We start from the raw sequence: 25,387 nt of genomic DNA on the forward strand, positions 1-25,387 counted from the left end.
AGCATTACATATTAAAAGTATGAGCAAATGCAGTGTGGCATCTGAAAACTTAAGTGATGCAGATATTAAAGGTTTTTGTTGCTTATTTTTAGTTACATATTAGTCTTTGGTGTGAAACAAAACGCATTCTTTGGGTTCTACGTTCATTTCTACAAAAATAACCAATGACTTTCACTTTTTAAAGCTTTGCTTATTATTTCATTGGAGTTATTAAAGTGCCTAAAAGAAAAAAAAGGACAGAAAACATATTTAGCAATAGCACTTTATTGAACACAAACAACCCTAAGCCACAATACTGAATGACAACACCAATTGGCTGCAGCAAACATTTTATAAAATAGATTCAGGTTTAATGTCACTAAATTGTTTTTTTTTCTTTTAATGTCAGAAAGACAGATGTAGGTTTTTCCAAAACAGTGAATGATCTTTTACATATTTAACAATTCTGTAACAAATCATCATTCACATGTTCACACAAAGGAATAACAAGGCAAAGTGCTTTCAGGATTGCATTGTTGAAAAAAACAAAACTGAAACATGAATGGCTTGAGGTTTGGGTGAGACGACGGGTGGGTGACGAGGAGCGGGGGGGGTTCCATTCTGTCTTTGAGATGGGGTGAAGGTTGAACGGGAGGGGCCCTGCTCAGGAAACCTCAAACCTGCCCCCTTGTCCTGTACCCCTTTGTTTTCAAAAACGCAACATGAAATGTCTAGGCAGTGTGAAGACAGACGCCTGCGTAGCTAGAATTTGGTTCCGAGTGGATGAAAATGGATTTAAAGGCAAACGGCTCAAACTCACCCTCGATACAAACGCCACTTTGACTCTCTTCCTCGTGAAAACGTGTGACATTACAACTGCAGAGCGATCACTGGCTGCCCAACATGTAGCCGTAAACGTTGGGATCATTTGATACTATAGGGCTTAACAGAAAAATATATGCACAAGTGAAACCAATAAACAGAGGATATAAATTAAAACAAAATTTAAAAAAAAAAAGCCAGTGTGTGGTTCTTTGAATTTCCAAGTGATGGTTTCTCTGACCACCCACCACTGAATGTTAAAGGGGAGACTACCATAACCTGCATCAAAACATTATCTGGCTTGACATTCCAGTGGTATTTAGTTATATAAATGCTTCTCAAATATTTTTTTTTTTAAACGCCACATGGACAGATACACATATAGCACAACCAAGTACACTTTTTGTATTACTACAATTCCTACTGATATATCTGTTTTTCCTGCACTGTGAACAGACTTTGGAGAAAGAAAGAAAATATCTGATCATGTGGTGAAACAATACTCAAGGCTGCAAAAACAAAGAGGTAGGAGAAATGCTACTAAAAACAGCAAGTTATGATAAGATGTCGTAGATAACCGTGTGATCCACCAGGTCTCTTCTGAACCATGCTAGTGCAAACAGTTGCTATTCCAGTCCTAGTTTATGCCACTTTGTTCCGGAAAGAAAGCAACAATTGCTAATAGGTTGCAATCTCCAAAATTTGCCAACCTTGGTGGCCATCATTGCAGACTGGAACAGCAAGCTGTGGTGGTTTCTAAACTGAAGAAGTCTTTGAGGCCCGTCGGGCCTTAAACCATGTATTCTTCGAATGGTCATGTTTGTATAGTTCTAACGTCATTGGTCCTGTTGTGATCACAGGTCTTTCAACCGCGCTGCTGGTGATGGCATTGACTCCTTTACAAACACAGTAGAATAGTACATTTGCAGACTTGTAAATGAGGTAATCGGCGTTAGGTTAAATAGGGAACCCTGTCATTGACACACTTCATTCACCAGCAAAGCAACATATTCCTCAAACAGAGGGACAGGACTGTGGAAAATGAAATCGACTTTGGAATGTTGAGTGGACGAGCCAACATTTTTTTATTTTTACTTCCCTGCCTTATTTTACAAAAGGTGCAGTGTGACTTTTTTTTTTTTACTTTTTTGATTGTTTCTCATCACATGCCCTGATTTGGAGCCCCCCCCAACTCATGATAGAAGCTCTTATCATTCAACTTAAACAGAAGATTCATTATTATCCCTTTTCTTCCCCCCCTGTGTCAATGAATTTAGGGTGTCTCAGCAGCAGATCTATGTCTGCTTCAAGCGCAAAACGGGGTGACATCAGCGAAGCAGGCCAAAAGAAATGATAATGAAATAAATAAGGACATGAAAGGGTTAAACTTCCAAAAATGTCACAGAACATGAACTTTACATCCGTTTCTATAGGAGGCTATTACTAATAGCACATTCATGGGGGCTTCAACTAGCAAATTCTCCGATATGGCTCTGCTTTAAAGTCATGAATTCTCAGTGAGAGACTACGCCCACGATGGACTCAAAGGAGGAGCACGTCAGTAAGGTGCACCGTCACAAACTGCCGCCTCATTTCAGCTCCACGAATACTTGAAAAGTGATTCGGTTCAACGGTAAACACTGCCAAGTGTCTCGCACATTTTGATTTCCTTAACGTGAATGCATTCCCACCCCCAAGCGCGCGCTCCCCGATAAAACATCTTCTGCTGGTGAAAACAAACGGCACTTTCGAGGGGAATGTTGGTGTTTTTTTTGTTTTGTTTTTCTAAAATCACAATCACAGGGCCTCCAGGTTACAAATTCTGAAAACACACAGGCTATACAGCAGTTATAAATCTCATGAGTCTCTTAACTGTACAAGCTTTAGGCTACACACTGAAAAAGGGAGGGCCACGGAAAAAAAAAGAAACCCCTAATGCTCAACATGGAAAACAATATAAGGCATTTTCTTTTTCCTGTATTCCTCATATTACTGACAGCAGGTCTAAATATTCTTGAGAAAAACATTTCATTTTAAGAGAGAATGCATATACACAACTACACATGCAAAGGAACTAGCTAGAAAACCAAAATTCAGACTACATCTTTAAAGTCCACTCTCAAAAAAATAAAGCACCTACTCCAACCCGTCAGCTTGTGCACGGTCTCGTGTCTATGCAGGCAGCTATTAAAGTTCAATCACAGTTTTCTAAACAGACTATCACACACACACACAGAAAAAAAAAGTAATTAGCGCCACCTGTCTGAATGCAAACGTGAGGATCGCTTCCGCTTCTGCACTTGCTACAGATGAGTGACTTTTGGTGTTGAGAAAGGTCATTTTGAATAATAATAGGTATTCCACTGAGGAAGCGATGAGAAACAAAAAAGCGTTATTGCACTTGTAATCTAGTTCAAACGACGTCAACTTGACAAAGAGGATGCCTTAATGTGGTAAGACAACAAATATTACTTTATTCTATATAATGGTCACACTGTTAACACTGCACACAGCTACTACTGCAATCCTACTTGTAGTCAGTCTAATCTACGTAAAAACAAACAATTTCCACAATCTTTTTTTTTTATCCACCACAGCCACAACAAAAAGTTCCCGAAATTTGATAATCAACGGAAGTACCGCCTCATTTTGGAACTTGGTACGCAGTGTGGCGCCACCCGAGAGTTAAAAACAATCAGAAGCGACGCTAGAATTCCAGACAATGGTCTCTCTGCAGTGACAATTCAAGCCTCAGTGTTTGCACCAAGAAGTGACACGTTTTCTTCCCATCTTTGCTCCGTTTTGGTCTGTTTTTCTTTTCTCCTTTATCATTTGCTTCAGATAGTCCCAAGGTGCCAGCTGCTTTAGATTTGTGCTTTCAAACTCCAGATCCCCATTCGTTCACTGTTAATGTGCCCCAAAGATCCCGTCAGTGAGGTGTAGTTCCTTCTGGCACCCTAAAGGGGGCGCAGAGACACCGGAAATACACGATAAAAGCAAAGACGGATGCAAACGTAGCTTTTTTTTTTTTTTGCTCAGATCACATGGAATTTGAATTAACAATGCTCAGAGGGAGTTTGAACCCATAGCGTCTTTTTTTTCAAATCATCAAGATAAGGCTTTTTGGGACATACAAATGGAAGACCGTACCTTTCGGTAGTAATAAATAAAAGGCACCAAACCACCACTGTGCTTGATATTACACAGGTCATGTTGGTACGGGGGGGGGGAATTGATAACCAAGTATTCAGGTATAGTAAAATACTTTTTTTTTTTAACTTACAGGAGGTAATTTTTTTTATTAGCTACCTTCGATTGCCAATGAATTTTCTCTGCTGTGTCTGCCTTTCACCAGAGACTATATCGGCTGACTGTAGGGTGTTGAGTGGTGTGAAATGACATGCACATGTTGAAAAGTCCCACTCAGACACACAAATGCTAAAAGGAGGAGTAACGTACATGACTGGCATTGTTAAACACAAGAACCTTTCACTTAGGATCAAACATCGTCACACAAAAGTTCACTAATGAGGTATAACCGCAGGTCCAAGAAAAAGTACAAGGTGCAGCCGACTGCCCCCATGTAAGGTAGGAAACGTGAGACATCTTTCAACACTAATAAACATCTGATTTAGGCTGGTTTAAGCAGTATTACACTATCCACAAGATGGATCACAAGATTTTTTTTTATTGGTTTCTTCTTTTTAAAGTCTTTGTTGGCATAGCTGTACAAGCATCCTTCCTGTCCAAAGATCTCCTTGAGGTACACCGCTTTAAATTCCCAGTATCGTTTGACTCTGGACCACAGAGAAGCCATAGTTGATTGTTTAAGAGTGAATTCTCAATTCATTCATTCACAGTGGAAAAAAATATGGCAATATCCCAACTTTTCAGAGCAATCTCTTCACCGTGGCAATCTTAGGAGTTATGTGCTACCTCACTGGATTTGTGTGCTTCTCGACACCTAAAAAAAATGTCCGAAAGATCTAACATAGCCAATTTTTTTAAGCAATCAAAGCAAGTAGCATAACTACAGCTGATGTTACCTATCAGGTGCTCTCAGGGTGTCATTTTTTATTTCGGCGTTTAAGGCAAAAGGCTCAACAGTAGATCAGAGTTGAAATTGAAATTCGCCATTTATTTCAAGTAAGAATCAAGACATCTATTGAGGCAAATCAATCCTATTGTGTATGTATGTGTATATATAGCATGCTTTTTTAGGACAGCAAATCCTTTTTTTTTCCTCCTTTGTAATGCATACATTATAAACCAACCAACAGATTGCTTTGCCAATACAAAAAGGGACTACAAACACTATTTTCCTTCAAAAATGCCCAATTGTTTGGAAAATAAACATCTACAGTACAACAGAACACTTCGATTTGAGTACTAGTATATTCCATGCAGTCGTCCATATAAGTTTACGTTTGACACAAATTGGTGAAGACATGCAACTCCAGACCTGTAATAAACCTGCCTACATCTAAATGTGTGGATGACCTAATAAATATGATTCACGTCTAAAGGCAAATCAAGGTTTCTATGGCACTAAATGGGTGTAGCTTAGGTGCATCTCGTCAAATATAGGCTGTTTACTTGTATGTGTGATCATATCTATTGTAGACCTTTCTGTCCCTCTAGTGTTTCCGTACTGTAAGGCAATCACAATTGGAATGGATGAGCGTGGACGTGAAATTCATCAGATTTTTTTTCTCCTCTGCCTTTTAGGCTTAGCTTTACAAAAGTCGGTGAATAAAGAAAGAAAGTAGTGATCCTTCTTGACAGCAGGTCTACATAATGCCAGAAAAAGAGGGGGAAGAAAAAAAACAAACATTTAGATCTTCAATGCAGGAAGACTACTACACATACTTTATAATAAGTACTACATGCTACCTTAATAATCCTATCCTTTTCAAGACAAATCAAGAGCAACAGCTTCAGATCGGGAGAAAGCCAACTGTTCTGCTCTAAACTGACCGTACATTCATTTCAGTCAGAATTCATGGCTCAGATTTGATGGTCAGACTGTAAACTGCTTGAACATATGCATAAATCCATTGCTGCTTTCCTAAAAGAGAGTTTCCTCCCTCGAGACATTTTGGCAAACAGGCCTCAATTGTGACCAAAGTTTATGACATTTAAAACCCGCACTTAGAATCTTCCATTGGCATTTCTGCTATGATTTACTGAATTGGCCTAAGTGAATGGCAGTGCAATTTTTGTGCTGCACACTTTTATACACACACACGATATTGCTACAATTAGACCTTTTCATTGCTCGACTCCAGACGCACTCCATGTATACTCCACTTGTTTTAACAGTAGTTGCATCACTGCTGGAACTCCAGCTCAATGCACGAGCAGTGGTGCATTCAAAGACAAAACGAAAAAGAGGGTTTAAAGGAATACTAACAAGATTCAGTAAAATCAAGAGGGCAAACGGCTCAATTTCCTGAACAAATAAGGATATCATATGAAAATCTGTCTAAACAGGTTTGTTGAACAGCACCTAACAGATGGCAGGAAAACTATCAAACATTAGTTATTAGAGCCTTTCTGGTGTCTTCTATTTATTTCTAAACCAACGATGAAATTCAGGCCAAATCCAAATTAACAAGTGGCTCAAAAGCCAAACCTTTGCCACTTTTTGGGATGCTTGCCCAGAAACAAAACAACACAAACACTTTTTTTTCCAAACGCACTACTGGAGTACAACTCTGTTGCAGCTTTTTCTTCTATTTTGCAACTCTTGCCCTCCTGAATGCCGCAGCAACACTCATGCATGTAAACACAAGCACATACATTTAATATGCTATATTTTGCACACTTAGAACCTGAATGTACTAAAGTGCCTGCTTGACTATCTAATTAAGTGCTGTGGAATCAGAGTTCAAAGATTGAAATGATAGAAAGTTCCTTCAAAAACAAAAATCAAACCGTTGACGTAATCATGATGCAGGGATCTGAGTGGATTATTAAATTCTCCCTGCTGCTTTTGTGCAGATCCTGAGATTACAAAACAGGTATGTTCCAGTCCCCGCTATTTATACAACTATTCTTCTAGTGAAAGTTAATTAAGTTAACCAAGGTTTAAGCTTACCAATTAGTTCCATTTCATTTCACTTAATCGCCAAGTTCAAATTAAACGCCCAGTTGACATTTACGTCACAAACTCAAGGAGATTATAATCAGTTTGAAAAAACAAACACGCAAACATAATCAAGTGAAAGCCTCATTTCTTTTTTTGTAGGAGTATTTAGCAAAACAGCCTCGCCTAGGTCCTCAACCGCCATCAAGTCAACTGATGTGTACATTTGTGCCGCTTCATTGCCCCGAGGGCATGAAGATCTAACCCAAATGAAAATCTGACTCAGCGTGATGCCACCATCAAGTTAAAAAGGAAAGAAAGACTCAATTAAACAGCCTAGATATAACATGTAAAAGTCACAAACAGCTCTAGTGGTCCAATACAATCATCTTCAGTATGCTCAGAACAAGGAAATGAGTCAATATGACAACAAACAGTAAGAAAAATTAATATTTAGATTTATGCTTTTCCAGAAATTAAAGAGGGGGAAAAAAATGAATTGGGTATTAGCCTAAACAATGTTCCCTCTCCTTGTCCTCTTAGCCCTATTTAATTATATTAGGAATATCAATTCCCTAATAAACCAAAACAATCATCCCTCCCATAACTCCAAACGGTGGTGCAACATTACTAACTATTAAATAGGGGGCAACAAAATAAAAATAAATCCGTGTCAGGGCTCGTCATCCCTTGCTATCAAACATTAACAGAAATGATGCTTTAAAAGAAGGCATGGGTCAAAAGGCATTTCATTAGGTGCCATCAAGGCGGTTCAGTGTGTTCGTGTCGACACTGACAGAAAATGCCTGGCACGCAGAGAGCCGTTAGAGTCAATTTCAGGTTAATTTTTCATGAAACAATAAGGGGGGGGACCAAACACATTCCAGGGAAACAAAAGCCCTTGTGACAGTGATTGTCTTTTCAATAACACTTTAAAAAATAAAAACCCAAAAGGCCAACTGAAAGTATTGCTTGAAAACTGTCCGATGAAAATGGCAGACAACGATAAATGTTCAAACTGACCTAAGCTCACCGCCGAGTAGCTGCAGTACAAACAATTCAGTTAAGACTAAGCCAGCTCCCAAAAATACTCCATTAGTGCGAGCCTAAAATCAGAATAGTCAGATAAACTTCAAAAATGCAAACACGTCATTGGTGCCTAATAAAAAAAATAAAAAATAAAAAATAGACCAAAAAAAAAAAAAACGGATCGCTCTCTTTAAATAATCAGGCCATTTAAGATCAGAAAACTTTTTTTTTCCCCAAAAGAAAGAAACACTGTTAAAAACATGGGAAATAAATTGAAATGGCTTGTTCTTTTATGTGCTCAGATATATGACGTTTGGATGAGGTGTTGTTGGCAGATATTACTAGTAAAGCCTTCATCTAGAAATAAAACAAGGCCTCAGTCAGTCGCTATCCTACAGGTGCTCTCCTCTACAAAAAGAGAACATTAACCTACGGACCCTGGGTGAAGATGAAGCAGCTGCTAAACATGTTGACGAGGTATTTCAAGATCTATTGTCTCTCTTTACACAGTACAGTTCATCTCAAATAAATAATTTATAGCCATAGTAGTGTTGATCAACTTTGGTCATAACTTATATGCTTAGAAACATTCTAAACACTCATTAAGCATCTTAAAGAGTAAAACAAAAAAAATTAGGTCAGCATTAAAAGATGTTACAGTGCTGACCCTAATGTGGTTTTCTTTTCTAGAGAAGAAATGTGAAACAAAAAACAAAACAAAAAAACTATTATATATATATGAGCAGCGTTTCCAAATGATCCTAAAATGCCAAACAATTCTAAGCTGCATCTTTGAAAGAACATTATTAAATGAACAACTTTGAGATGCTTTTTTCCAAATTTCAGACTGCTTGTCCTGTACCACAACAAGCATTGCACTCTACCGCAAAAGTTTAGATTTTCCCTTGTGTGGTTCCTTCATACACACATGAAAAAAGAAAAAAAAGAAAATAAACACAAACATCTTTGATCATTCTTTTTGGGAAGGCAGCACGTTCCTCTACAAGGTCACCACTACTGACTATAAACATGATATGACTCTTCTGCTGAATGATATGAAGACGGTTGAAACAGACACCTTCATGCTATTGGATTTTGGTTATATAAAGTGTGTCGGCATGGTTTTTAAAGGGTTACATGGTTTAGAGGCGGCCGGATTGTTAAGTATTTTCTTCAAATGCCTCGTCCAATCTGAGTGACCTTGTAGAGCAATTTGCCTGGATATATTAAGCACTACTAGGAGATGGAGGAAAGGGATCTAATTGCATATTAGGTTTGACTGCACCTCAAGAGAAGACCGAACGCTCACACACACACGGATGCACAAACACGTACATACAGAGGAAACAGATGTGTGGCTGGGTGCTGCCCTGGTCCTCTGGAACATGTTGAAAGTTGTCGCCCCCTGTTGGCGACGATAAAAGCTGGCTGGCGGCGGTCAGGGGAACCTCACTCAGACAGACACCCATCCAGGCCGACCGGTGTACCATGGTGGTCTTTGACGTAACCGTTGTGGAGGCCGTTGCTGGGCAGGGGGGAGCAGGCGGCGGTAATGCCGCAGTGCTTCAGCAAGTTGAGACCCGGCGAGGAAGAGACGGTGGGGGAGGAGCAAGAGCAGGAGGAAGGGTCCCGCTGCGAGAAAGGCTTCATGGTAGAAAGGATCAGGGCCAGGCAGTCAGCCACATCCTTGTTGGGCGCACAGGCCAGGGCCGGCGTGTGGCCTGGTTGATGAAAACAGACGTCAAGAGGTTAACCAAAGGTCAAAATAAAAAAGCTGACCAAAAGCAACTCAAACAAGGTGATATTTAATTCATTCAAATGATTATTTACAATTAAATTAAAAAAGAGCACTGTCAGCATGTGGAACCCAAACAGAACCTCACCTTCCTCATCCACAGCCAGAACCGTGGCTCCTCTACTGAGCAACGCCTGCACCACCGTAGCCAAGCCATTACGCGCTGCAAGATGGAGGGGCCTGGGCAAAGAAGGAGGGTGCTGAATGCTCAATTAACCAAATATTAAAGTGCATTTCCAGATCTGCATGTAAACAGACTGTGCAGGAAAACAAAGGTTTAGTGGAAATGGACCTTAAACGTTTGTTGGGAAAAAAAATATTTGGATGAATGACTTCTAGAACATCTCAAATGCAGAAAAAAACATTATAAAGTCAAGGGGTTTACTCAAAATTATCTTAAAAAGACCAAATGTGATAACATAAAATAGTCATACTAATGGAATCCTGAGCAGATAAAATGTTTATTCTAAACATGTTCATTTATTTTATTGTTTATTTGTATTTATTAGCAGTGAATTGAGTTCTTTCCACCTCAGAAGATACAGAGGCCCTAAATGATATCTGAATTAATCCAGAAGTTAAAAGGAACTTGATTAGCATTTAAGGAAGATGTTAAGCTCTAATAATTGCATTACTTTTAACTAAAATAACTTTTTTCCCTTCTTAGTCCTGAAAATCCCCACAATGTTGTACATTCAAAAATATTGTGATGTTCTCACATTTGCAGAGCACTGTTGGTGGCATTTATAAGAGTGGGACTGTGAATCTCTCCCAGAATCAGCAACGCACACATCTCATGGGCCTGAGGAACACAACAAGAAACATCTGTCAGACTCCGTCCCTCAGTGGCATCTTCAGAATCCAACAATGGCCTCCTGTACCTTGCTGCAAGCCAAGTGCAGGGCAGTGTTTTTGTTCTCATCCAGTAGTGTCAGGTCAGCCTTGGCGCGATGAAGAAGGATGGCTGTGCAGCAAAACACAAATTATAAACAACACTTTTTACATTAATATTAAAAACAATTTTTTTTAATATTAATACTAAACAGACTTAGTTTGCTTTACTGAGCCTAATGCCCAATGTTTGCCCCAATGAGTTCAAAGGGTGTAAGGTTGTCTTTGTTGTTTGCTACATTGTGTTAAAAAAAAAAAAAAGTCCTATAAATCAATATTGATTTGATTTATTATACTTGCAGGCATCATTAGTTGCCTCAGAGTGTTTCTGTCACAATGATTGGGATTCCAGTTAAGATAATTAGTTTCTCCATTTGAAAATGGCAACTTTACAGTTAAAGAATCCACATCAATGTTATGCTGCACTCAGTCCGGACGTGATTCAAGCGTCAAATTCCCACCGGCCGCCTCTTTTTGCTGGGCGTCAAATTTACTACTCGACGTCTGCTCCTGTTGTTCCTATGGATTACATTTGTTGCCACATCATGGCAAACATGGATGAAGTTGAGCGAGTAGCTTGGGTTTATATGTTTTGGAGAGCTCTACAGAGGCGCTGGCAAGCACGTTACCGTGTGTGGGTTCAGCAGATCCTTCAGAGTCTCTTTCAGTGCACTTCACTCCAGCAGTGAGAGCTTCACCTGGGTTAAAGCCATTTTACACGTTACATCTGTCTGTCTGTGGCCCAGTTTGAGCATTAACCCGAGAGGATCTCTTTACTATTCTCTCGATGAAAATAAAAACATCATCAGCCTATGGAGCTGAAGCGATCGCTATGACGCCACCTGCTCTGTCTGCCAGGCAACCAACCCGCTGCAGGCCAGCATAGTGAGCGCCGCTGACTAGGGTCCGACTGCCAGACACCAGGCAGCAGTGCTCGCTCGATCCCCTTTCTCTGCTCGCTCGCTACGCTGAGTTGCCGGAAACTGTCCCGGTCACTGTTGGGGGAAGGCGGGGTACACCCTGGACTGGTAGCCAACCTGTCACAGACCCATGGAGCTGGAGCTAGCGAACATCGCCGCCCAGGGTCCGTTGTAGCGGGCTCGATCGTTGGCGTCCTGTCCAGGGTGTATAGCGGCTTCGCTCAGCAGTAACCGGGACAACCTCTGGCAACCCGGGACCTCAACGGGTTGAGAAAATGGATGGAAGTTCAGGACGAAAATCCTTGCATCAAACAGCCATATTGGATTTATTTTTTCAACCATTTGATCGTTTCACCGAAAACGTCACGTGTCCAAAGCGGAGTCGCTGATTGCCATGTCAACCTCGCTGCGCCTGACACCCAAATCGAACTGCAGGACCTCAGATCGCGTCTGTACATTGACTTAATATTGAAACTTGATGCCCCTTACGCACAAATCTCCTCTGGTGTGAATGCAGCTTGACAGTGATGACAAATGGACAAAGGGTCTTTCAAATGTCTAAAGGCCCGTTCACACCGGGACGAATTTCGCCGGCGATTTTCGCCGACGTTTAACGCCTCGTGACTAAACAAAGGGCACCAATGAGAGTGTGCACACCGACGCGAAAAAACGCCACGCGTCAAAGCGTTAAAAAAAAAAACGCCTCGGGTTCGTTTTTTTTTTCCGACGCCTCGCGTTGAAATCTATTCGACCAATGAGAACGCCGCTTTTGCACACGTGTCTGGAGCTTCTGAAGTTACAGTAAAACACAACTTGGGGGCGCTCAAACACAAAACTGCCTTTCTGAGCACACATACCAGCGAAGAAGATAGACGTCAAGTAGCGTCTACACTGCCGCGAAGAAATAATGACGGACATTCTAAAATTTTCCCGAACCAAGCACCAGTTGGAGCTACTGGTGCTTGAAATATTCATGTTTTCTTTGTTTGATTCTGACAAGCGCGTAAATACTTGCTCTCTTCTTCTGAGTGAAAAGCGACTTTAAGAATCGTAAAGTTGCGCAGCGCCACCTTGTGTACAGGAGTATTTCTGTTTACATTAAGCGCCATCTAATGTCAGGGAATGAAATTGCATGTTCGCTCGGCTCATCGTCAGCGAAAATCGCCTGGGTTTGAACACAAAAAACGTGGCGAAAAACGCTGGCGAATAACGGCTGGCGAATATTCGTCCTGGTGTGTACGGGCCTTAAACCTGCCAAGGTCACCAAGTAAGAAAAAGCTGCTAGTTTTATTTCTGGTTTCTAATATTTGAAATTTGGACCCTTTTTAAAATCACTTTTTAATATTTGGAAAGAAAAAAAAAAAAAAACACCACAGTAATGTCTGATGACTTCAGGGATGTTTTGTACATACCCACAGTGCCGCTGTGTCCTTTGTCAGCAGCTACCATCAGAGCTGAGCGCCCACTGTTGTCCACTGCATTGATCTCTGCTCCATGACGAAGCACCAGCTGAAGTCCTGCAACATCTTCTGCAAAGGCAGCAGCATGCAGCGGGGACCTGAGCAGCAGAGACAGCACAACACGTTTGCAGGGCTGCTACAGGTTTCTACAGGAAACATTTCAGACTTTTTATAAACCCCTGAAGACCATTTAGGATATGAAGTGGGTTTTAACTTCTGCTTAGGGCCATAGTGACAAAAGGTGGAGTAGGGCCTTAAACGCAACCCCTCCATTAGTGTTAACACAACTGAGAGTGAACTGTTCCTTCAGCAGGTTGCATTAAATTTGCTTCTTGTGCGCTGAAAAACAAAGTTAATGTTGACCAAGGGCTGTGCTCCACCCCAACAGTTCTGCCCACAACTCTAATGAACAACTGCCGCTCTGCAGAAACTATGTCCCAGAAACAACTCTGGTTTTTGGATCTTGCCTAACAGCATAATCATAGTTAAAAGACCACTGGAAATGATTTTAAAATACATCACAGCATGACTGGAGTAGGTCTTTAAACACAGTAACACAATAATTTTAATAATTTTTAAGGTTGGTTTTTATATTTGATATAAGAATCACACAGACAATATGATTTTCTGGATTTTTTTCTCTCATTTGGTCCCTCGTAGTTAAGGTATCCCTATAATGAAAATTGCAGGCTTCTCATCTTTTTAAGTGGTAAAACTTGCACAATTGGTGGCTGACTAAATACTTTTGTGCACCACTGTACAGTATGTGGAGAAAAAAATAAAATAAATCACGTTGCTCACATTTTCCATGCTGAATCAGCGATTAAGGCAATACAATGGCTGCTTTGTTCAGATTTTTTGGTTCTAAAATATATAAATTTAAAAATGGAATTTAAAAAAAGGAGGAAAAAGTCCCAGATCTCAGGTTGTAATATTATACCAAGCCCTTTATTTTTTTACTCAAATTACAATGTATTCGTCACAAATCAACACTGCTCGGAGCATCTAAACGATGCGTTCAAAGGCTCACCTTCCTTTGGCGTCTCTACAGTTTATCACGTGGACTCTGGCAGATTCCAGCAGCCTCTCTGCAGCACTGCAATGGCCATTCATCCTGCAATTTCAAACACTCACTCAGTAAATCTACTTAAATTCACCTCCGTGTTATATTTTTTTTAGAGCTTGTGCATATATTGGAGGTTATTACTCACAGAGCACAGTGCAGGGGGGTGAATGGATTTCCCTCTTCATGGATAAATGTTTTAAGTTCAAGTAAAACCTCCAAACAGTCTTCGTGCCCTGAGAATCAACACATGAGGATGAATAATGACACAGAGGATGAGCATTCAAGTCAAACAATGAGAGCACACCTTTATAAGCAGCCCAGTGTAGGGGGGTGTATTGTTTGTTGTCCAGCAATTGATCCTGTGGATCTGCCGCCACGGCAGCCTGCATCAGACTCGACAATATCTCTGTTTGGCCTCTGGAGGCAGCATAGTGCAGAGGTGTCCTACCCTGGATGTCCCGACATAACGGAGAAGCTTTGTGCTTCAGCAGGGCTGTCACACAATCATCGTGGCCCAACACGGCCTGTGAGCAGACAAAAAACAAAAAACAAACCTGCTTTAAAACATTTGTCCAGAAATGTTTTTTATATTTAAAAGAATGTGACTTCATTCCTCAACTTACAAATCTAGAATTAGAGAATCTCTTAAACCAATACTTGTTTGAAAAATGTTTCCTTTGTAGTAAACTAAAAACAAACTAAAAAGGTGTCAGCTGCTTCATGACAACAAAATGTACATGTCTAAAAATGAAAAAAACAAAAGAACAGCTGCCATTATTCTAGTGTTCCCTCGTTTATTGTGTGTATTTTCCGAATCAGTAAAATGGGAAAAAAGCAACAGGAAAAAAACAACAAAATAAAAACCTTTTTTTTTTTTAAAGCTTCAAAACATAGATTTAATAAACCACATATAAAGCACTTCAAAAGACATAGCACAGACATAAATGTATTATTATATCAAAATATTTGTTCATCGAGGCCAATTTATAAAAACAAAACATTAATGAGATCTTTGAACTCAAGATATTCCTTTATATAAAAGATGTTCATATAAACAAAAGTGATTTGAGAACATCAGGGGATGTTAGAATTTACTACTTTTCATTCTTTCACTGTGTTTGCTGCTGCTATTAAACTCCTTCCACTGGTTCCAGAGGAGCAGCGGCTTTCTCCTACCACGGTGCGGGACAGCTGCTGCTCCGCACTGGGAGAGTCTGACTGATCTCTGAAGGATTTCAGCAACGCTTTTGTACAGTTCTTCAAAAATCAATGAACCTGATCTCTCATCACCCGCATCCTCCGCAATGAGGTCGAGAAAGGCTTTTTCTTGTAACCCTTGTGCTATCCTAGGCACTTTAACATTGGGAGTTGGGTCATCTAGACCCACTAGACAGTGCGCTGAACCTTTTTCTTCAATGATTTGTGACCTTCACTGGTGTCCATGGATTACATGAAATCTTTCCACCTTTATCCGCCTTTGTCATGGTAGGGAGAACACGTCAATGTAAGGGTGGGGTCATAGAATAGCACAAGGGTTAAACGGCAAAACCCTAATTGCAAGAAAACTGGAAACGCTTTTACATAAATCAAATAATGACTGGAGCGGGTCTTTAAGAAACTCACTAGCTTGCTTTGTCCTTTTTCCATAAACCTAATTTAATTTCCTATAAGAGCTAAATCCCTTTAAAAAGGTGTGGGTGTTAAAAGTGCATACTGTTATGCTGCTCTACAGCACAATAATGTTGTCGTTTTATCCAGCAGTGGTGCTGCTGAAGCCCTGCAACAGCCATATCCAACATTTATACGAACCGCTCTGTGCAAAGCTGTGCTGCCCCTCTTGTCCTGAGCATCTGGTGAAGATGCCCTCTCCAGCAGGAAGCGAACGCAGTCAGTGTGACCTCCAAGAACAGCCAGCATTAAAGGGGTCCTGATGGAGACAAATTCAAAATGAGATCTGCTTTAACCCGGGCATTCATTGATCAAATTAAAAACTAGCAATAAAATATTTTTTTGAGGATTAATAACCAAACAGTGTATTTCAAAGGAAACAACATACTGGCCAAATTTATCTGCCACATTGGTGAGATCCCCCTCCTCTCCATAATCAATCATCATGCGTAGGCAGTCCGAGTGACCATTAGCAGCTGGAGAGAAACGATTAAATACAGATGAAAGGAGTAAAAGGGAAAAAAGCACTTGTAAAATCCTGCTATTGCTAAGAGTTTTACCTGCAACGTGAATTGGAGTCCACATGAGGCGGTTGTCATTGAGGAAACAGGAGGCGCCCTGAGCCAGGAGCACCTCCACACAACGTACGTGGCCTTTCTGGGCAGCCAGGTAGAGAACGGAGCGGCCAGCAGCGTCCTGCATGTCAACGTAGGCTGCAGTCTCTGTGAGCAGCCGCAGAGCCTGCCAGTGGCCATTATCAGCCTGAAAAGGCAGATCCGGTCAGCAACTTCACTTCTCTTAAGGAACAAAAACATTTTAACTGTATTTGTGAGACTTACAGCAAGATGCAAGGGGCTGACAGGAATGCTGCTCTCAATGTCTCCAAGTGCATTGAAGGACATTTCCAAAAGCTAAAAGTAAGACACAGCCTTCAGAAATATCCTAAATTCATTATTAGCTTAAACTTTTTGTTATCTTTACATAACTGAAAGAGGGAGTAATCACTGCTCTACATATTAGTATGCATTACTAAACAGAAACATCAATGACAATGAGACCAGCAAGAGCCTTAATAATGAGTTAGCTTGTTTTAGTCTATTAGGTTTTGTGTTTAGTTTTAAGAAAGCTCGTCAAAATTATGGTAAAAGGTTTTATCTATTGTCAGAGTAGTTATTATTAGAATAATATTAAAGGTCCGTCTTATCACACAACTACACAACAGTACCTGCAGTTACATGTGCAGAATGTCGGATTAAATCGGATTAAAATTGAACTGTTCATGGGCCCAAAATAAACTCTATCCGATTATAAAAAACATTTACATACGCCACAATTTCCATCGTTTGGCATTTGCAGAACTATGTAAAATACGGCCATAGAAGAAGAAACAGCCAGTCCCGTTGTAAACAAACAAAGCTGAAGCACAGAGCGAGACGATTTTCTAAACGTGCTTTTATTATTGTTATGAATATTATTAAGGGCCTATTCACTCATAATTTTCTAAATCTGCACCGTCAGTGCTTTATTCATGGCCGAACAGACCCGGAACAAGGGTTAGGATTAGGCCAATACGTGCCAACAACCTTTAGCCTTGGATGCACTTAAAATCTGTGCTGGCAATGCCGGAAATTCACGCGATTGTTTTCACGGTTTCTCAGGACTCTGCGGCCTTTCTGCATTCAAAAGCCACCTCTGTTAGCTCACACACCGTCCCCAAAGCCGCTCCTCTGCTCGGAGACACGGTTCTCCTGAATCCAGCAGCTCGCTCACACAGAGCACCCGGATGGACTGTAGTCCGAAGTGTCCTCCGGACCCCACACGGTGACAAAGCACGCCCCCCCTGCCCACAAACATGAAGCTACAGTCCGGCTGCTCTGCTTAGACACATGGTTCATTACACGGAGCAGGCGACTGGTCCTGTTCGTGCTCCAAAGCCTTCTCTGGAGCGCTGTACCATCTACGCATGACGTCACACCAGCACAGAAATGACCCACAATCAGAATAAACTGTTTACATGCACCACGATCGGATCAACAATCGGCATAACCCACATGTCTCGATCGGAAGGAAATTGTGATCTGAATGAGTCTGGTCAGGTCAAAGTATTCCGAACGGCGTGTTTACGTGACGTCATTTTTTTCTGATCAGGCGTTTATTCTGAATACTTTTGTCCACGTAAACGCAGCTACTGTCTATTTGCTGTTCAGAAGCAAAGCTCTTAATATAAATATCTGGAATCACGTGTATAGAAATTTTTTTCTATGTTTTGAAGTTTGACTTGGTTTTCTTGCATTTTATTTCAAGTAAGCAGGAGGATCTTTTGTGACACAAAATGCTTTTTTTTTTTTTTAAAGGAACTTAAATTAAGCTGCTGTCAAGTAAAAAACAAATTAAACTTTTATATATTGAAAAAACTGAAACCAATAACGGTAATATTTAAAAGCTACAGTTTATAAATAAATTACTTATTGGCCACAAAAACATAAATATAGTGTCGATTTCTAAACAATAAAGTGGGACTTTGCAGCTCTCGCTGGGTGTTATTTATAATGAATCCGACCTAAACGGCTCTTGTAGTGTTGAAGGTCGAAAATCCCGAGCCTATACTAACGATGACACAAAACCCAAAATGCTTTAACTGAGTTGTCACTTATTTCAATTGGAAAACTCACCAGCTCCAGGTTCTGCTTGTTGCCATGGTAAGCTGCATAGTGAACAGCACTATAACCTTTTGAATTGACCATTGATGGATCAGCACCACTGTCCAAGAGATGCTCCAAGCAGCTATTTAAAGACATACAACAGCACAAAGGAGTTTTCCACTGACAACACTTAGGAAATCGAGTTAAAAACCGGTAAAACAAAAACTCACAAGTAAGACCCTTTTTCTTCCTCCTCCTCTTTTTGATGGTTTCCGGAAAAATGACGTTCAACTCTGCAAAGAAACAAGATGCAAGAGCGTCACCCAACAAAGAGAAAGACCATAAAAGAAATGACAGTACAGTACCCCTGATTATTCGCGTTTCAATATTCGCTGATTTTTGTTTCACGCTACTGCCGCCACCGTGTCCAGCACTCAAACTGCACTGTAAGTCGCACTTACAGGTATGATTTTTTTTCATAAAAATGACAGTGCGCCCTGTATATCGGTATATGGATTCATTCTGGTTGTGTTGACTGATGTCGAAGCAACATGGAGCGCTGTAAAAATGTCAGCTGCAAACAAGGTTGGGTGCTTGTTAATACGCTAATGTGACTAAAGTAGAGCAACGTTGACTGTGTGTTTTGTTTTGTTTTTTGCTGCAAAAAAGGGGTGGGAATTAGCGTATCTACAATAATGTTTGTTTTAGCCGCATCAGTCTGCCTTTACATGCTGCAAACTAGGAGTACTCGCTTATTGTGAGTACTCCCAGTGGCAAATTACTGAGAACGCAGTAAATAAATTCTGGCTGATGGACTTTTCTCTTACTTGCTTACTGCGCCTTATAGTTCAATGTGCTTTATATATGACAAAAGTTTGAAATTGGAGCATATGGTGCTGAAAAGAGTCACAACAGAACATGATCTGGGCTGGTTGAGCTCATATTTGGGTTCTCCGACTACACTTCACTGAACCCTTGAAGTTTACGCCCTTTACAGGAAGCTACAGCAACATGACAGCCCCACAGGAGTTCACTTTACTACCCAACATCAGAGGAGCTTAAATTCCAACAACTAACCAGCTACACTTCAGCCAAGGCTGTGATGTTTTTGAGTAAATTACAGAATACGAGTCCAGGTCAATTAAAATCCTCTCCTATTTTACTAGCAACCCGACGAGGCCCCGTTTGTGGTATAATTTGGGGCAGAAACAAAGCCAACACTACCGTCATTCACCACCTGTTTGCATGCATTGTTGTTGCTTCCTCCCAGCTTCATGTAAACTGCCCAAATTGACAATAAGGATCTGTTTACAACAACAGTATTTTGACTCAAACGGAATCGACATTACACATAAAGCGAATGCTGCTGTTCCATCTTAAACTATTTTCTTGCGTATCCTTTTTTCTCTTGATTAAAATATTAATAAAAATATTCAGATGAACTGAAACATGACAAAACAGATGTGGGAATCTTTTTCCAACCTGCCGAAGGCTTGGGAGGCAGCAGAGTAGTGCAGGGGAGTACAGCCCGTCTGGTCCGATTCATTGACCTCAGCGCCAGCGCTAACCAGGGTCACCGTGCACTGGTACCTCCCATTAGCAGCCGCATAGTGCAACGGTGTCCTGAAGGGGAAGTGCAGAGACACAAAACATAAAGCAACTCTGAATAGATGACTGAGAGCTGATCGCGGTAAAAATAAATAAATACAAGAACTGACCTTCCCATTATGTCCCGCTTATTCAAGTCGGCACCGCTACTTAAGAGCAAGTTCAGACATTCAACATTTCTGTAGACAGACATTTGTTATTTAGACATTAATTAAACTGATATTATGACTTAATAACATTTCTTTTTGTTAGGAGATTGAGTTTTAGTACCCTCCAGAGGCAGCAGCGTGTAGACAGGTCCTCCCAAAGTTGTCAGGGGTGTTTATTTCAAACCCAGCTGATAGTACGTGCTCTTTACTCATAGATGAAACAATACTATACAGCTGACCTGTAAAGTAATGAGGAAGCAGCAGGTGCCAGTGATTAAAGGTAATGCTCAAGAGATTTGGGAAATGGTATCTATAAAACCAACCTGAGGAGAGTAGCTTGCGACAACAGTCTGAAAACCCGTACAGCACAGCTAAGTGCAAAGGGAACATTCCATGGATCCCACGTCTACACAAAAACAGCAAGAAAAACAACATTCACTGAAACAGAGATGTGAAGAATCCAAACGGCATTACAGCAGATTTACCAGCCCTGTTTCACTCGACACCAGTGAGCATAGACGGTACCTGGCTGTGTCTGCTCCGTTGGTCATCAGAGTGCTGATCAGCAGTTCATGGCCATACTTAGCAGCAACGTGGAGAGGAGTATTGCCATACTTATCCACACAATCGATATCCCCACCTAAAGCAAAACAAAGCACACATTAAGCAGAAAGCTGACCCTCCTTACATCATGATTACTTGTTAAAGACCAACTCCAATCATCCTTTGATGTTCTCTGAAGGTAATCCCAGTGAACTTTTACTTATATGGGTGTCGTTTTTAGACTAAAATCAAAAAACCTGTGTTGTTTTCAAGGACATAGTCTATGCAGGGAGTTGTGGGCAAGACTGCTGGGGAGGGGCAATCCTGCCCCCCTCCCCATTGCTGGGAGCTTTCTGTTTACATGCATTCCTGCTAGCTTACGGCCCCTCACACCCCCAAACTGACATTACCAACGATCAATATTGGAGCTATCCAAGCTGTTCACTTTTAAGCTAGATGCCAGCCCAGACGAGGAAAATGAAGACGTACATGTAGAGCTGTGACGGAACAGTAATAAAAGGTTTCCCCCACAACAACAGTGACAGATTCTTTATTAAACCGCTCTGGAGTAGAGCTGTGACGGTGTGGGATTTTTGATCACCGCTGTGATGAAGCAGCAAGAGCCGTAGAATCCTCTGCGTAGCGCGCTCAAGAACGCACGCAACTTGTAATGGAAATGAATACAATGGAAATGAATAATTAGAACGCAGTAAATATGTCGTACTTCCTTGCGAAACTTCTGTTGTAGAATGAGGATGTGTATGTGCTGTGTGAAAGAAGCGGGAGGGCGTGCAGCACAAGAGGGAGTGAGAGGCGTGGAGCAGGGAGTGAAAGAGAACAGTAATAAAAGGTTTCCCCCAGAACCCCTTGAAGTCTGAACACAGGACTAGCAGAAAAAGTAAATTATCAGCAAAGATGATGTGTTTATTATTGTTCCAATCAGGCACCATATGCAGAACTTAAAAAAAAAAAAACGTGCAGTGATGCGGTTATCGTCACACACATGGATCCATTTGTCTGCAAGTCATCTCCGGATTCAATACTATTTGAAACTCAGAAATTCCATTTTGGTCTTAATTTTCTTTACATATATCCTCCATCATATGAAGAATGCCACAAAAATGTGTAAAAAAAAAACACACCAAAAACACAATTTTCATCGTAGTTGGTCTTTAAAGTGCAACCATACTAACCATTTTGAATGAGGATTTGAGAGCGTGTGAAGCGTCCATGAATGGCTGCCATGTGAAGGGGGCTCTTTCCTTCTTTGCTCTGAAAAAGACAAGAGCCGAAATGCATCCTTAGTGCAGGCAGCAACTTCAATGGCTCACACATTCTGAAAAAATATTTTGTTTTTCTGTCACAATACATCATTGTAAAAGTTTCTCAAGAAAAAAAAAAACTCATTAATTCAGGCACTTTCTTTTTTGCATATTCTCGCAACATTATGTTTTTTTGGTAATTAAAGAGGAATCTGTTTAATCTGGATTTTTTTTCTTTAGTTCTCGACTTGTAGCAGCTTCTATTATGGGATTTATTTACATCTCGCTTCATATGAAATCTGTTAAAATTATTTATTAACAAGCCAAAATTAAAATGAGTTTAATTTCTTTATCTAATAATTTAAGTTGCTGACACTAACCACATTGAAAGCAGTTAGTGTGACGAGAGAAAGAAAAAAATAAAATAAAAAGGCTGATTTTGTACCTGCTGGTTGACATCGGCCCCATTGTTGACCAGCAACTCGAGACAAAGGGCGCCATTGGTGGAGACAGCAGCCAGATGCAAAGGGGTGTAACCACACTTGTTGGGCTGGTTGACGTTGGCTCCATGGTTCACCAGCTCTGTAGCCACAGCTTCCTGCCCCATGTAGCAGGCCATGTGGAGCGCAGTGTTTCCAAATGTGTTCGGCTCGTCAATCTGATCGAAAAACAACACAAGCCTCTATTTGACACGGTCAGATTCATGGAAATATACTACTCGATTTGATTTTACTGAAAAGAACAAATAAAACAAAACTGGGCTCTCACCTCTGCTCCCATCCTCAGCAGGTATTTTACAATTTCGATGTGACCACTTGCAGCAGCAGCATGGAGAGGGGTGTAGCCCAGCTTATCCTTGCAGCTTTTGTCATTGCTGCGAGATAACAGCAGCTTCACCACCTCCAAATGCCCTGTGAGGAACAGAGAGTATTCTTTTGTTTTATATCCATCCTATTTAAGCCAATTTCACAGAAACGACAGCTGTAAAAAAAAAGAAAGGAGCAACAGAAAATATAACCGATGATTATGGTGGCAAATACTACTTTAGACTAATGCAAATTATCTTCCATGTTAGTGCTTCCCATCTTGGTAAACCTCAACGGCATCATTTCCTGTTATGAGGATAAAGCTGTGCGAGGAACACAACTAGAAGGAAAGTTCAAATTTGATTACCCAAATAAGCAGCACAATGAATAGGCTGTCTTTCTTTCTTATCAATGGCACTCAAATTCGCCCCTTTGTTCAGCAGCAGCTTCACCATCTGTAATAAAAATAAAATATAAATAATATAAAGGAATAATGATGAAAATTTAGGGTTTTTTGTTTACAACGCGTACCTCCTGGAACCCACTCTGAGCTGCATGGTGCAAGGCAGTTCGGCCGGTGCGGTCTGCTATGTTCAAGTTGCTCAGATGAGAGAGGAGGGCCTCTGCACAGCGGGTGGCACGGTTGGCAGACGCAACGTGCAGCGGCGTCTGCCAGAATTTGTCCCGTGCATTTGCCTCAGCGCCGCGCCTCAGCAGCAGACTCACTGCCCTCTGGAGTGAAAAACAAAGGTCGTCATCATGGGTTAAAAGTTCCTGATAAATCCTAATCATAACCCATACACACAAGCGGCAAAATAGCATCTTAGATAACTGATTACACCCATAAACCTAAAGGAATAATCGCAAAGGGGAGTCATGAGACTCAAAAATAATTAACACCAAAGCTTACTTCATTCCTGGAAGCAGCTGCCCTGTGCAAAGGGGTCAACCACACTTGGTCTTTAACGTTTACACTGGCACCTGAAAGACACATTTTCACATTTAAGCATTTTTTGCAATTGATTAGATACTCAGACAATAACTTTGTTATTAAAAAGATGCAAAAATTCACCCGATTCAATGAGGAGGTCTATTATATGGACATCACCCACACAGGCTGCAGCATGAAGTGGTGTGCGTCGCTCTTGGTCCTAACACACAGAAATGCAATCAGGGGGAAATACTTTACAATGATGATCTACACCAGTTTAGTTGTTCGTTTGTATATATTAAACATACCAGTGCATTGACATCCTCCGTTTTGTGCAATAACAGTTGAACTTCTTCAGCATTACGACTGAAGATAGCCTGGACCAGAGGAGGCTGCAAAGCAGACATGCAGGCTGAATTACTGCTACGGTAATTAGCCCCACAAAAAAACCATACCCTTAGCCTAATGCCATGGCACCGTTGCTGAGGCTGCTATGTCAAATAAGAAAATTGTACGTTTTATTATATACATTGTGGAGGAAAAACATGAATATTCAGAAACGCAGCAAAAAAATGAAACAATTTGTGTGTTCGCTAATAAATTCAAAGCGTTTCTCTATTTTTTAATCCAGCAAATACACCGAGCCACGGTTGAGGCCTAAGGGCCTAGCACTTACGTCAGCTAACAGACTAGCTTTAGCTTCTGCTAGCCGTGGCTGCTACGGAGCTGGCCCTCACACAGAGCACGCCCCAAGCGACACCACCAATATGGATGAGATAGGAAAGTTGAGCATTAAAAATTAAAAGAAACACTATCGGACTGATGCAGATATCATCCAAATTAGTCACTGTGCTCTACAAAAAACGCACGGAATAGACATATGTCCGGTTAATACGTAGTTTGCTACGCACTAGAGCAGGTCCTTCTCAGCAAATAGACTGCGCCACTGTGCGAACACGGAGCGCTTTATTGTAGCGTACCTGGTCTGCAATGTTGAGGACTCCCATCTCCCAAACTCAGCCAGGACGGAGCTCCTTCATGAGGATTGAACTTGGAGGTAAACTGTGGTGCGCTACTGAATCCACCACTCAGACTGCCCCCATAGCTGGATGCAAACAGTTATGCGGCTCCGATCTGTCACTGTTGTTGTCTGTGCCCAGGGTCTGATGCGATGATGCTGGCTACGGCAGCGCTGGTCCGCCTACAGGCGTGGCGGGCTCGGCTCTGCCTGGTGCTGAGTGCTGACACCGTGCGACTGCGAGCTGTTGAGTCCTGCATTAACCCTTTTGGGAACGGTTAGAACCACACTACAAATCTTAGAGGTCAATTGATTCTATTCAAACTGTGAGGATAGCAGAGGTCGAGTTAACAACTGTGGTTGCTGTGAAATCCAGTGTCGGATACAGTTTTTTTTTTTAATCTGAGTTAGACCAGGTGACAAAAAAACGCACTTTTTAAAACTCGCATTTCCAAAGTCAATTTCTTATTTTCTTTTTACCCCACACGCCACGCACCTAAACTGGTTTCCAAGAAACGTGAGTTTTTAAACCAAGATAGGAGCATTTAATTAATTAAACCGCTGTATGTAGTGCCGACTATATAATTATACATATTTCACTAGCCAGGCGCTAGGCTTGTTATGTACTCATTCTAATCTCAATGAACATAAAGAGTGTTTGAAATTCTTTATATTTTACTGAATATTTTGTCACAAATTAGGAATAAAAC

The 25,387-nt window shown here is 41.0% G+C and overlaps 1 protein-coding gene across 1 annotated transcript; it reads right to left on the reverse strand.

The window, feature by feature from the left end:
* Positions 1-246: 246 nt before the first annotated feature.
* Positions 247-25,387, reverse strand: LOC101155432 (serine/threonine-protein phosphatase 6 regulatory ankyrin repeat subunit C). The gene is made up of 28 exons (XM_004070886.4): positions 24,640-25,387; positions 23,968-24,051; positions 23,801-23,879; positions 23,639-23,709; positions 23,260-23,460; positions 23,096-23,183; positions 22,691-22,833; positions 22,368-22,580; positions 21,854-21,932; positions 20,643-20,757; positions 20,441-20,523; positions 20,239-20,356; positions 20,079-20,147; positions 19,843-19,983; positions 18,591-18,653; positions 18,391-18,502; positions 16,558-16,629; positions 16,279-16,480; positions 16,107-16,194; positions 15,860-15,977; positions 14,355-14,574; positions 14,196-14,283; positions 14,015-14,098; positions 12,937-13,082; positions 10,595-10,677; positions 10,433-10,515; positions 9,802-9,893; positions 247-9,639 (listed from the first exon to the last, which is right to left on the reverse strand). Exons 1-28 carry the CDS (start codon positions 24,664-24,666, stop codon positions 9,368-9,370), a joined length of 3,234 nt encoding a protein of 1,077 aa, XP_004070934.1. The 5' UTR covers positions 24,667-25,387; the 3' UTR covers positions 247-9,367.

The sequence above is a fragment of the Oryzias latipes genome, chromosome 7, assembly GCF_002234675.1.
Source record: "Oryzias latipes chromosome 7, ASM223467v1".
Taxonomy (NCBI): Eukaryota; Metazoa; Chordata; class Actinopteri; order Beloniformes; family Adrianichthyidae; genus Oryzias; species Oryzias latipes.